Source organism: Engraulis encrasicolus, chromosome 23, assembly GCF_034702125.1.
Source record: "Engraulis encrasicolus isolate BLACKSEA-1 chromosome 23, IST_EnEncr_1.0, whole genome shotgun sequence".
NCBI lineage: Eukaryota > Metazoa > Chordata > Actinopteri > Clupeiformes > Engraulidae > Engraulis > Engraulis encrasicolus.
This window is the reverse complement of record NC_085879.1, coordinates 38,674,109-38,688,705: the sequence shown is the minus strand read 5'-3', so window position 1 is coordinate 38,688,705 and position 14,597 is coordinate 38,674,109. Positions and strand designations below refer to the sequence as shown.

The 14,597-nt window shown below is 46.4% G+C and overlaps 1 protein-coding gene across 6 annotated transcripts in view; it reads right to left on the bottom strand.

Moving 5' to 3' along the window:
* The window catches only part of diaph2 (diaphanous-related formin 2), a 642,359-nt gene that overhangs the window by 617,542 nt on the left and 10,220 nt on the right, over nt 1-14,597 (bottom strand). For 5 of the 6 annotated variants that reach the window (XM_063190038.1, XM_063190036.1, XM_063190040.1 and 2 more), the window contains exon 3: nt 527-559. The exons of the other annotated variant lie outside the window; for it this stretch is intronic. In XM_063190038.1, coding sequence (XP_063046108.1) covers nt 527-559 — 33 coding nt within the window. The remainder of the gene's footprint in view (nt 1-526; nt 560-14,597) is intronic. 6 annotated transcript variants of the gene reach the window in all.

Below are 14,597 nucleotides of genomic sequence, written 5' to 3'. Positions count from 1 at the left end.
ATATTCCCTCTTTTAACTTGTCTTAAAGCAAGACAACGGCTTACATGAAAAATAAGACACTTTACCACCTTTATAAACCCTGGCCAACGATTTTAACTGTATTAAGCCCCAAAATAGTGGCATACCCCTTTAAAGCACTTCAACATCCATGTGTGACGAAGACGGAAGTCTCACCGTCGAAACATATCAGGTAAAAGATAAAAGCTTTTACGTAGAGTAGTAGAGTAACTTTATTTATAATATAATTCAGGCGTCTGAAACAAAAGAAACTGTACGATTTGAGCAGTTTATGAAGGTTGGGTTGACATTGGCACACAATGAATGGACTACAAGTGTTTCAGCCGTTAAAACTCATGGGCATGCATTCATGACAAATGACGACGATGACGATGGATGAAGATGAAGATGAATTACCCAAAACAAAAACCATGAGCACAAGACAAGATGCAAAACCCAAAACAAAAACAAAAGCAAAACGAGACCAAACTAGTAGTAGACACACAAACAGAAAAACCAACCACCTTACCATGTCGTCAGCCAGTGTTTTTATGTGTATGTTCTGTTGAAGGGACATTAAACAAATAAAAAATGCATGAGGACCCAACTGAAAAGGGAAAAAACCTGCAAGAGGTGTGTGTGTGTGTATGGCCTCCGGGAGAACACATACACACAAGGAGGCATGCATGCACAGGTGACAAGAACAGTTGCAAATTAAATGAAAACCCACAAAGCACAGATAGACATTCGGGTCAAAGACGTCTTTGTCATTCAGTGTTACGGACACCTTCCGCAGACTGTAACTGCAATAAAACATGATTTTTAAATTGTTTCAAGTGAATGGATGACAGCCGAGGCTTTAATGAATTCCCTGTAACAATAAATAAATAAAAAGAGTCATGTTTTTTACAGTTACAGTCAGCAGAAGGCATCCGTTACACTGAATGACAAAGCCATTTTGCATGTCTTTGACCCATTCATAACAAAAGCAACAGCATGTGACACCATAACAGTATTTTTGGCCCTACACAGCTTGCAGCCTTCGTCTATGAAACAAGCATCTGTCTTTTGCATTGCTGACACTTTTGACATCGTAATTTTGCTGACCAACTGCAATTATGCATTTATTTTACAAACCCTTCAAAAAAAAAAAACACTGCGGTACATCATTTGACAAACATGCAACACTGCACATGTGGATAATCCAATTTAAAACATTTCCTCCATCGGCAGGTTTAATGGTAAAACATTTTTTTTTTAAATTTGATTTGTTACGTTGTTGATGTTCTTTGGCAAGCTTCTTCGGCTAGGTTGCCTAATCAAGTCCAGGCTAATAAATTCTTGTATGAGCGTTACCCAACAGGCCTTGGAATGCAAGTTCTGCAGCACCGAGCTACACAGATATCACATCACACACACATGTGCTGAGCTACGCCGGCGTCGCAACACGTGCCAAATCTGATGACGTGTGATTCTGTGTTTTCTGGCATGTTATCAGAAACATGATCTACTGTGTACTGTAAGCCCCAAGTTGGTCCTCTTTTGTGACTCCATGACAGAAAACAACCTTGCTTTACAAAAAAGTAAGTGCGCAGCTCACGCTCAGTCACCGTAAATGACAAGCACCCCCAGGTCCAAAAATAAACTGGATTTACAACTTTACACCTTGCACTTGGCACGAGTCAAGCGTGCGGTGCAGTGCAGTGCCTCTCCCTGTGTGTTGATGGTGTATTTGCACCGCCCCATTATACACACTCACAGAGGCACACAGAGATAGATATACGTACACACACACTGAACACACAAACACACACCGAACACACACACCGAACACACACACACACACACCGAACACACACACACACACACCGAACACACACACACACACACCGAACACACACACACACACACACACACACACACACACACACACACACACACACACACACACACACACACACACACACACCATTTTGCCAGAGCCCCATGGCTTCGTTAAGTGTGGTCATTTGCATGGGGCTGAACGAAAGAACACACACAGACACACACACACACACAGACACACACAGACACGGGCACAGGCGCCGTAGAGGGGGTTGCCATGCCATATGCTTAGTGGTGGCGTGGCGCACTAACGAGTGCTGATCTGGCGCGGAGCAGTGCAGCCATAAAGAAGAGCAGAGGAGAGGAGAGGCCTCCTGCGGCTCACCACCCTGCTCACACTCTCAACTGCACTCATCTCTCTCTCTCTCTCTCTCTCTCTCTCTCTCTCTCTCTCTCTCTCTCTCTCTCTCTCTCTCTCTCTCTCTCTCGCTCTCTCTCTCTCTCTCTCTCGCTCTCTCTCTCTCTCTCTCTCTCGCTCTCTCTCTCTCTCTCTCTCTCTCTCTCTCTCTCTCTCTCTCTCTCTCTCTCTCTCTCTCTCTCTCAAGCTGAATCCTTCTCTGGCCCCCTCCTCCTTCTCTCCTCTTCACTCTTCTCTTCTCTTTTCCTTTTCCTCTCTTCTTTCGTTGCTTGCTTGCTTCCCCCACCATCCTCCCCTCTTTTCCCCTCCTTTCCTCTCCATTTCCTCTCCATTTCCCTCCATTCTCACCCTTCTGTGGCCCCTTCTCATCCTCTCTGCGTCCCACTTCTCCTCCCTCAATTCCCCTCCACCCCTCTACTCCTCCCCTCTCTTCTCCTCCCCTTCTTCTCTCTCTTCTCCTCATCTAGCCACTCCATTTCCATCCTATCCCCTCTTCTCCCTTTCTCTCCCTGATTTCCTCTTTCATCCCCCACTCCTCTCCTCTCCTCCCCTGCCCTCTCCTCTCCTGTCTCGTCTCTCCTCTCCTGTCTCGTCTCTCCTCTCCTGTCTCGTCTCTCCTCTCCTGTCTCGTCTCTCCTCTCCTGTCTCGTCTCTCCTCTACTGTCTCGTCTCTCCTCTCCTGTCTCGTCTCTCCTCTCCTCTCCTGTCTCGTCTCTCCTCTCCTGTCTCGTCTCTCCTCTCCTGTCTCGTCTCTCCTCTCCTGTCTCTCCTCTCCTGTCTCTCCTCTCCTGTCTCTCCTCTCCTGTCTCTCCTCTCCTGTCTTTCATCTCCTGTCTTTCATCTCCTGTCTTTCCTCTCCTCTCCTCTCCTCTCCTGTCCCTCATCTCTCTCCTCTCCTCTCCTCTCCTCTCCTCTCCTCTCCTCTCCTCTCCTCATTGCCCTTGGCCATCCGTGACTCGCGGTAGGCACGCAGGCCTCTCTCTCTCTCGCTGCTGGAGTGGGCTGCCGGGCTCAGGCAACAGTTGGAAGGAAGGATCATTTGAAGGGGAGGAGAAGACGAAATGGAAGCAGTTGATGGTAATGATGGTGGTCGTCTGTGTGTGTGTGTGTGTGTGTGTGTGTGTGTGTGTGTGTGTGTGTGTGTGTGTGTGTGTCTCCACGTGCACATGTGTGTGCATATGTTTGCATTCATGTGTGTGTGAGTGTGTTTGTGAGTGTGTGCGTGTGCGACGCGTGCATGTGCTTGTGTGCTTGACTGTATATTCACGTTTCTGTGTGCGTGTGTGTGTGAGTGTGAGTGTGTGTGTGAGCGTGAGCGTGAGTGTGTGTGAGTGTGTGTGTGTGTTTTTCTTTTGAGTGGGTTTAAATGGGGAGTGGAGGATGAAGGGAGCGAGCAAGTTGGAGGGAAAAAAATATTTTACATCCAAAAAAAAAAAAAAACATTGCTGGCGCTTTGGCTTATTATGGGGATGCCAACGAGGAGGAGAGGAGAGGAGAGCTGTGTGGGAATTTACCATATGGTGCTCATACATTCCAAGGATGCCACAACTCTTGAAGGGACATGCATCAAGAGTGTGTGTGTAGTGCTTGTAGTGTGTGTGTGTGTGTGTGTGTGTGTGTGTGTGTGTGTGTGTGTGTGTGTGTGTGTGTGTGTGTGTGTGTGTGTGTAATACAATAATTTAACTTTAACATTACTCCCCTTAAAAACTAAATGTGCCTTCTAAAAGGAAGTCATTGAAAAGAGGCACACAAAACTTAATGTGCAAGTTCTTAACTTTTGGGTTCTCAGGGAATTGCTGTACTTTCAACAACCTCAGTGAGTGTGGCTGAGCAGGAGGGCGAAAGGGAAAAAAAACACACTGTCCTACTTCTAGGAGGACGTAATTAAATACATTTAATCAATTTGGAAACAGGCAGTAATAAAACAAAGTTAAGCTAATTACACAGGCCGTAGGACAAGCCATTAGTTAATGGCGCACAGGTCATTATCACGTCACTGGGGCAACAATGCAATTTGTAGCATAACAATTAGCCAAATACACCTTCCGGGTCTCACAACTTTATTAAAACACAATTTTTTTTATTATGATGAATTTCCTCTGCGACCAATACCTCCATGCCTCCATGGCCAAAAAAGAATTATATTATCCATGTACCACTCCATTTAAATGAATACAATGTAAAAAAAGATCATTAACAAAGTAATAAAAATTTAAGCGGAGCTAGGTGATATGGGACAGCCAGTTAAGAACACCGCCACTAGGCCAGATTGCCTTGCCTTGGTATGAAGTTAATTGCATTGCCAAAAGTAGCCCCCCTGGAGCGGGCTGGGCTGGGAGGCACGCCTTGTGAGAGAGAGAGAGAGAGAGAGAGAGAAAGAAACAGAGAGAGAGAAAAATATAGAGAGAAGAACTGAGAGAGAGAGAAAAATAGAGAGAGAGAGAGAGAGAATCTGAGAGAGAGAGAAACTCAGAGAGAAAGAGAGAGAAAGAGAAAGAGAGCGAGAAAGAGAAACACAGAAAGACAGAGCGCATGGTCTTCTGAGACTGTGCCACTAGGTGGCCCACAGTAAAGCACTCTCTCCACACATAATTCATGGCATGTAAACAATGCGGGGAGTCAGAGCCACACGCTGCCTTGCGCAGTCAGCCTCCTCAGAAACAAAAGATACGTGTGGTGTGCTTTACCCAATTACACCATCTGCTCCTGCAGGCTTTGCTACTCTACATGACATAGGGTGTGTGTGTGTGTGTGTGTGTGTGTGTGTGTGTGTGTGTGTGTGTGTGTGTGTGTGTGTGTGTGTGTGTGTGTGTGTGTCTGTGTGTCTGTGTGTCTGTGTGTCTGTGTGTCTGTGTGTGTGAATGTAGGGGGGTGGGGTAGCTGATTTAAAAGTGTGTGTGTGCGCGTGTGTGTGTGTATGCATGTGTATATGGTGTGTCTCTGTGTGTGTGTGTGTGTGTGTGTGTGTGTGTGTGTGTGTGTGTGTGTGTGTGTGTGTGTGTGTGTGTGTGTGTGTATACACATGCCCACATGTGCGTATGGTGGTGCACTGCCATAAAAATGTAAGATAATGAAATTAAATATTACTTAGCAGAGAGAGAGAGAGAAGGGAGGGGAAATGGGAGCTGCCAAAACGAAACAAAAAGAAAACGAGAGAGAGAGAGAGAGCGCTTATCTGGGAGACGATCAGGGTCTGCTTTAATTGGTGGTAATTACTTCCAAACAACAGATCACTCGTGGCCTCCACATGGCTGGCAGGGAAGCTAGCATCGCTAGCAGCATGTGCTATAAAGCATCTAACGCCATGGCAACCTCGTGTTACACCAGCACCCCGCCTGGCAGCCTTCCCCCAATGCCAACTGCTCTGACTGCTTGTTGTGATGCTTTTATTTCCCATCAACATTTCTCTAAACTTGATTTGTTATATTCTTTCTGATGTTATTGCTTCGTCTTTGCGTTTTTTGCTCGCAAGAGGACTCAACATGCTGGGTCGCTGATTTTAACAAGTGAAGGCCTTCGCTCTCGTCATGAATCAACATTCGGCTCAACTCAATTCCTTTTATATATTTTTGTTGTCATTTTTCCTTTTCTTCTGTGTGGTTTGTTTTTCATCTGCAGAGTTCTGAATTCACGCTGGCTCACTTATTTTAACAAGAGAAAGCACTCTCTCCGTGCAAGAATTACTAAGCACAGAAGCTCGTATTGGGCACCACCATGTTTTTGTGATGCATGAAACAGCTTCACTTCAAGCATAAAATCACCCATAAAAGTTTTTTTTTTTTAATAATAATAATAAACTGAGATTTACTTGTTGACGCTATGGGGAAAGACCACATATTGTTTGAGGAAGCAAGGGAACTTTAAAAGATAGAAAAAAAAACAGCCGTCTTCTGAACCTTCAAGGGGTCGAGCATTACCGCAGAAATACACCAGCGGCGATCTGAGCGACGCGAGCGACAGAAGTAATTGACTTTGGGTCGCGCGACAAAAGCGATTCTGGAGACTAGAGCGATTTGCGCGACGAGCGCGACAGTTTAAGGTTGAAATCTGAAAAACCCCTATGACACGGTTCGACGACAAGCCGCGACAGCCAATGACTGTATAGAGGTCAGTGACCACAGCCAATGGGAATGCTTGAATGCTTTGCCTTCTGCCTGTACGGACATACTCTAGTCTCCTCAATCGCTCGTATCGCTTGCTGCTGCACTCGCTTGAATCGCATCGCGCCTGGTCTATTCGCGCAGTTAGGCCCTAGTGTACATCCACTTCCCATCATGCATCAGCAAATTGGTGTGTGGCCTCTTTCGCTGATAGTAGTCTTGGACACAGAGGGCAATAGTCTCACACCCCATCTTCAATCATAATGCAGCTCCATTATTGCCTATTATTGGCTGATTATAATTGCACTTGTGAAAGCACAACGGCCTCGCAAGAGGGCGAGAGCAAGCGATCAAGCTTATGCTGTAAAGCCTTCAACAGGACCCTCTCAGGCTCTGCACTGCACATTAAGCCGTTAAGTGCTGTGCCACATCAAAGCCAAGAGCATTTCCCCTCTCTCGGCTCCTGGAGAGATCCTAAAACTACCAGAATACCAAGTCTGTTCATCTGTGCCTGGAGGACAAAAGACCGTCAAATCGAGGGGAAAAAATCTTCCAAAATGTATTAGATGTGGGGTGGAATCTGGCCCATGATGTCCATCTCCTCCTTGACAACTGCCTGGGAGTGCATAGCTATGAAAGCGCCCCAGGTCTCTCTTCCTGCCAATATACTTGCTCTGCTCCCCACGTACCATGCGATCCGAACACTAAATCCTGCCGCTGAATAAGGCCACTTCGGCTGGGCTAACAGAGGCGCTTTTTACCTGCTCCCCTCCCGCCGGACTGGGTTTAGCCAGGTATTGCATGCAGACCCTGTTTGTCTGTCTGTGTGTGTTTGTGTCCTCTACCCGCAGTGTTTTGGGGTGCCTGTGGATGGCGCAAAACTTACAACAGGGTCAAAGACGTGCAAAATGGCATTGTCATTCAGTGTAACGGATGCCTTCTGCTGACTGTAACTGTAAAAAACATGACTCTTTTTATTTATTTATTGTTACAGGGAATTCGTGAAAGCCTCGGCTGTCATCCATTCACTTGAAACAATTTAAAAATCATGTTTTTTTGCAGTTACAGTCGGTGTCCGTAACACTGAATGACAAAGACATCTTTGACCCAACATCACACATATCACTCAGGCATTGCTCTTGTTTAAAAAAAAACAAAAAAACATTTCTTTTAGGGGTTTTTCAACTCCATTTAGACAGGACAGTGAAGAGTGGGACATGAAGAGAGTGGGAGAGAGAGACGAGGGAGGACCGGGGAATCAGCCCGGGTCGGGAATCGTTCCCGGGACGCCCGCGGGTGCAGAAGTCCAGTGCCCAGCCGATTAAGCCACGGCTGAGCCTGCTCTTGTTTTGGTATGTATTGGTTTAGAGCAGTGATTTTCAACCTATGGGCCGGGGCCCACTGGTGGGGCCCTGAAGGTATTCCAAGTGAGCCTTGAAATCATTTTCTACAAATTATAATCATATTTTGGTGTGTGTCGCAATTGATTTATTTGAGTTTTATTCTGTATTGGGTCAGAAGTGGGCTCTGAACATTTGTGACAATTGGGAGTGGGCCCCACGTTGGAAAAGGTTGGGAACCCCTGGTTTAGAGGCTTGTGTTAGATGCACTAGACACCAAAAGAGAGCAGCGTAGTAAGCTACCACACAACTGTCATGTACTGTCTACAGAACAGCTGTAAAGCTCTCTGGCCTGCTTCGCTTAGTTTCCCTGACCTTTTTTTTCAGCCCCAATCTCTTCCACCACTGTGTTTACTTACACTCCAGCGGACGCACATATTTTTGCCCCGAAGCGCATCCGAGCTTGGCCGGGATTAAATGGACACAGAGCAGACGTTTGGAGTCACAGGGGCGGTGCGGTGAGCGAGCGAGTGAGGGAGAACCCAAAGTGCTGTGCTGTGCTGTGCTGTGCTGTGCAGTGCAGTGCAGTTTTGAGCTCGCTGTTGCACCGCATTATGAAAGAGCTTGCTTTGCTCGTGGGTGTGAAACGCTCAAAACAGAACCAGTCCTCTTAAACTTGGGCCTGCCTGCCTGCACCCATGATCGAGGGAGAAAAGAGGAAAAGACTACAAAAAAAGAGAGAGAAAGAGAGAGAGTTATAGAGAGAGATAGAGGGAGTGGAGAGTCTTCATCCACTTCATCCAACTTGTTTGATTCTCTCTATCTGTGGCACTCTGTTAAAACTGTTTTCACTGCTGCTGGTGTGTGTGCGTGTGTGTGCGTGTGCATGTGTGTGTGTGTGTGTGTGTGTGTGTGTGTGTGTGTGTGTGTGTGTGTGTGTGTGTGTGTGTGTGTGTGTGTGCGCGCGCATGTGCACGCGTGCGCACGTGCGCGCGTGCGTGCCCGTGTCCGTGTCCGTATGATACGCACATATGCTGCAAATGAGAACCTTGAGAGCTCTGGATGGAGAGCCAGCCAGCACGTCTGCTGTGCATTCCAGCTCTTATCTGTGATTTTCACCGATGATGGAATCTGACTAATGATGTTTGGACCAAGCTGTTTGGTATTCTTACTATCTTTAGTCGTGTTGTTAAGCACAATATACACCCAGTGATGGGTCCAGCACACTTCCCGTAAAAACCTCCTGACAAATACACACACTATACCACTATACCATCACTTAGGTAGGGAGAAGGAAGAGTACTGATGCACTCTCTTTCTCCATCATCTCTTTTCCCTCTCCTCTTTTCCCCCCATCTCTCCACTTCTGTCTATTTTCGTCTGTCTCTCTCCACAAAACACACACACATACACTAACACACAAACACACACACCCATTAAGGTTTAAGGTCAATCCTGCATGCTCATCATAGTGGAGCATGGCCAAGAGAGATGATGCTCACTCAGTTCCTTCATCTCTCTCTCTCTCTCTTTCTCTTTCTCTTTCTCTTTCTCTCTCTCTCTCTCTCTCTCTCTCTCTCTCTCTCTCTCTCTCTCTCTCTCTCTCTCTCTCTCTCTCTCTCTCTCTCTCTCTCTCTCTCTCTCTCTCTCTCTAGTCCTCATCACTCTGCTGTCTTCTTTGATTTCAGCCTCGATTCCACTTTCTGTCTCTCAGCCTCTGGCTGTGTGTCTCCTCAGCTCTGCCCATACTTCAATCCATATCGTGCTCTTATCTGGTTCGATCCTGTCAAGACCATCTCTGCTCCTAGGTCAATGACGTATAGGGCAGGCTCAGCAGTTGGCAGTCCTGATGTGGCGACGTATGCATCAACACATCACATATAGAGCATCTAATCCCGACGTGACCCAATTACGCCAGGTGGGAGTGGGCTTCAGAAGGAGGGGGGGGGGCAGTGAGGGAGTGGAGGATGTGTCAGGCAGGCAAAAGGGACAAGGACAGCAAGAACGTTGCTCATGGTTTCAGCTTTGTACATTTTGATGCAACGGGCTACCACATCTAAATTTTAGGACCCCAGATTTTTCATATTTTCATAGCCTATCTACCAGTGATGCGCGGGTCGACGAAAAAACAAGACACACCCGACCGCTTTTTTCCCTAGTCCGCCCGCTTGCCCTGCCCGCAAGAAATATTCATGAAAAAATATTGACCCGGCCCGCTTCCCGACCCGCCTTTGAAAATAGTAGCCGTGCGTCTTTATGAACATCCTAGCGTCATTGGCAAAGCACAATCACGTCAATAAAGGTCTTAAAAAAGGAATTTGCGTCAAGAACAAGACAGCTGTGCATTTCAACAGGACATGTTGGATTTTTGAACCCAGGCCATGCAATGAGGACTGCCGACTGTCACCTGTTTATTTCGGTAACATCGTCGTTTGGATACATGGAGAAAATTAATCTGTAGGTTGGTGAGCAGACGGAGCCAGCCGTCAAGTGGATTGCCTCATAGTCATGGTACGACACAGGAAATGAAAGCAAACTCTGTAAGCAACCCATGAGCGCGAAACCATTACAATTGTATAATAAAATATGTAGGCTATATCCATCACTGCACTGTTTAGAGAGCACCCTCTGTGTTCTTCAAAATGCACTCAATGGTTGCACCTGCTGCACCAGTTGCGCGCAGAAGATATTCGGCCGACGCAGGAGCCTCATTAATAAGCCCATACGACTTCATTGCGAGCGTCGACGTTGCGCAATGGACGTCAGCGAGAACTTGTTGTCACGATGTGGGTGTTATTAAATACAGCGCATTTAAAGTCGGCCACAAATATGAACGAGACGATGAGCTCGCACCGGTTTGCTCTACTAACACACCACGTGTGAGGAGTGGGGGGACAGGCAGTGAGGAGGAGCTGAAGTGGGGACCTGCGCAAACTTGTGTAGAGGTGTGAGACAAGACCCATATACACACGTGAGTGAGTTGTTGACCAACCAGTTCATGGGCGCGTGACCTCGGAGGCAGTCCGCCGACGAGCGCCGACGAGCGTTGAAGGGGATAAGCAACTGCAGAGGTTGCAAGATCTGTCTGCAGCCGCATTCATCCCGCGATAGTTTTACACCATGTGACATGTCACCTGCTCAACGCAACATCGACGACATTTCGAAGTTTGACAGGAAATCTAACCGTCATGCAGCATTTTCACCCAGGGTGCATTGCTGTCTAAATGCGCATTCATGCGTTGATGACAACTCGATCGCACCTAATAGCTCATTCAAAAAGTCGAGAATCCCCAGAAAACCGACCTAAAACCTCGGGAAAGTGGGAGTGAACATTTGGTGACGCAATGTCAGATCGATAATTATCGAGGTTGATCTCTGGCGGAAGTATAGAACAACGAGTTCCCGAGCTTGTGTTTTGTGTGACGACACATGCATCATCAACATGGCGCCCATGTATGCAACTGACATGTAAACAGTATCATAAATGCTAAAATATCATCTTGTAATCACTATCAACAACACCAGTTAATGACATTCAATTGCAGATGCACATATGCCAGTAATGCTGGACTCTGACTGTTTAATTTAGCTTACTTCAGCTAAAATTATATGTCGTGGGTGTGGAGGCTTAAGTGAAGGTGAAAAAAAGAAAAGAGGACCAAAACAAAACAGGCATGATTTCCGATTACTCCGGGTTCAGTGGCATTCATGTGCCAAAGTGCAGAACTCGGTTGTCACGTGAGCAGTGTCGTCAGCTGTCTCGAGAGGTCCCGAGCCCGTGAAGGCGACATATGTCTCCTGCAGAGCGCGTGGCACCATCGTAGGTATTCAGCCATATAAACTTTGATCTATTTCGCAAAAAATGTCCCTGTCTGCTAAAGTAAACTATAGCCTATTGGCTAGCCTATAGCCTACTTTAAAATTCGGCATCATTTCAAAGGTCCTGACCGACCGCACCCGACCCGAATTTCATTAAAAATAATATTTCATAACCCGTGCCTGCGGTCGACCGCAGTTAATTGCAAGCGCCCGCTGCTTTCGGGTCAGCCCGCGCATCACTGCTATCTACTGTATTTGACGATGCCATTTCTTCTCTTATCTGTTCCTCAATGTTTCTGTGTTCAGGGCTTAAGGCTTGGTTCATTCAGTCATTCCATCTCAACCTACGTCAACATTTTAGGGTGTTTTTGCCCCCCCCCAAAAAAAAAAAATTCTCTGAATGCCCCTTGCCAGCCTAACTTGGCTGCCCTGGGGTTCCTGAGCCCTGGGCCTGCTGCCGCCAGCGCCACTGCTGCCTGTTCTAAATGGGGCATCTGAGCTCAACCAAGTAGGACCACATCTAATGCCAATGGGGACAGAGGAATCACAGGGCCCTTCAAATAGCCTTGCGGTTGCAGGGCCGGTTGCCCAGGTACGAGGATTAGGTGTAACGCAGTGCAGGACTATATCGGGCAGCAGCAGGAGTGTTAGTGTAGTGCAGTGCAGTGTACTGATCTCACTTTTCCCACACGTCCTCGACCCCTGAATAGGCTCCGCTACGGCTTAATCCCTAGGAGAGAGCAGCGCGATACACTACACAGTACACAAGGACTTGACTACACCAAGCACAAGGGACAACACAAGTTCACAAGTCACAAAGTGGTCTGAAGGGGCGGGGGGGGGGAGAAAATCCATAGCAATAACGGTATACCACGATGTCCACAAGGCCTTCTTCTTACTATATCCATTGCAATCATCATTCACTTTCAGTGAAGGATTTTTCTACAAAGGCTTTGTATGGCAGCTCTATACTCAAGATCTGTCTGAGATTTCTGCTGCTTTTAGCAAGAAAAAACGGCAGTAGTATAGATAAAGAGATAGCTGCCTACCGTCATGACACAGGGCCTTTCATGCTTGACCTGTGTAACCACCCGTTCTGCATTGCATCATGTTGACTTGACCCCATTCTGCTGTGTGGTTTCCATGTGTTAAGTTATGTGCTGTAACTTAGTGGAACATGCAGAACTAGATAAAAGCAACAGAGTAGACCTTGACAAGCATCCAAAGTTAACTCCAATAAGTCAATAATCTGCAGTAGCACACAACTTTCTGCACGGAAAAAGAAACATTATCACAAAAAAGGTCTTTAATGGTAGATCAATAAAACAAAGTACATTTGAATAAATCATAAAAGTCTCTCTGTCTTACTCTGTCTATTTTTCTCTCTCTCATATGCTCTATATCGGTTTGTCTGTCTCTCTTTGCATGCATGCATGCGTGCGTGCGTACTTGTTTCTGCACCCGTCTCTGTGTGTGTGTCTGTGTCTGTGTCTGTGTCTGTGTCTGTGTCTGTGTCTGTGTGTGCATTGGTGTGCCGTCATCGCACATGTGATGTGAAGTCTTCTGAGGAGACTGCGTCTTTGTCGGTCACTCTAACTCAAAACACCCACAGGTGCCAAAGTTCTCTGTTGTCGTAAAGCCACATGCTTGTGTGGTGAGGTGAGGTAAACACCAACACAAGGGGCGGTGCTCGGTTCGCCTGGCATGAAGCAACACCTCACACGCGTTGCGCGCACTTCAACCTCTCTAAAGCACCCCCGCAGTCTCACCTCACAGAGTCAGAGGCACTGCGGCATAGTGAGTGAGAGGGTAAGCTACGCATACTGTGAAGGGCCTGATGACTGTTTATGACAGCTAAATACGAAATGGACTGACAATCTGAGAGTGTTTGGTGAGTGAGAGAGAGTGGTTCAATTTCACAAATTACATCAAATTAGTGGCAGAGATAATGGAGCATTAGCCTGTTGCTAATAGGCATATTGTTGGATAAGAGTGAACAATTAATGAAATGGAAAAAGAGGACAAAACGAGGAAAAATTAAAAACATTTACATATGTCAGTCATTACTTTTTTTGGAAAGAATAACTTAAGCATCAGTCATTACCCATGTCAAGGAGGTTGCATGTTGTTGACTTTTCACCAAGTGTGAGCAACGCTCTTGTGACCCTCTATCTATAGAATCATGCAAATTTTTTTCATTAACTTAACATGTAACAGTCTCATGACAATAAGACAATTGCAGCTGTAGAGATTCCACTTCAGCAAGCAGGAACCCAACAAGTCACTCAAGAACCAGGACTCAACTACAATAAATTCCTCAGTAATGCCTCTCAACAAGGTGGCATTTTTTTCACCCAGGGTCTGTTAAAGGTCAGAGTTCAGAGTTCAGCTGCTGTCACACTTCACATATTTGCGTGGAATGGATGTGCATGAGCTGCCCTGAGCAAATTCTCAGTAACATCTTGAGATTGGAATATTCCGATTTTAAACAGAATGGAGGCAGCATTTGGGTTGTGCACGAGTCATGTAAACTCTGTATTCATTCCAAATTAACTGAGGTGCCGTTTTCACGTAGCAGAATTTTTTAAAATGTGGATATTTTTCTCTCCTGTTTAGGTGTAAACGATAGAAATACATACATTGTAACAGGTTCGCTTTAGCCCCCTGAACGGGATGTTTTTAAAGCCGCATTTTAGATGTCTCTGTTTACGTGGAGACGGAAGGCTAAAACTAATGCATCTTCAAAAAATATCCTGCTAAGAGGAAACAGCACCTTACAATACTGAATAACTGACAATAAGCTTGTTCCGTTTGAAATACTCCAGTCCATGCATGTAACTGCACTGCACTACACTGCCAGATCTTCTGCCAGCTAGCTACAAGCTGCCAGACAGGCAGGAGGCCTCCTCTGCGCGGGAAGAGCAATGTGAAGAAGAGCTTCATTCACAAACACCTCCTCCTAAAGACCACCCGCTGAATGAGCTCACTCAGGCACATACACATGCACACAGAGGCTACACATACACACCCACGCATACACACATGCGCAGACAGCTACGTGTACACAAACGCACAATCCTCTCAGCCTACTGAGGCCCT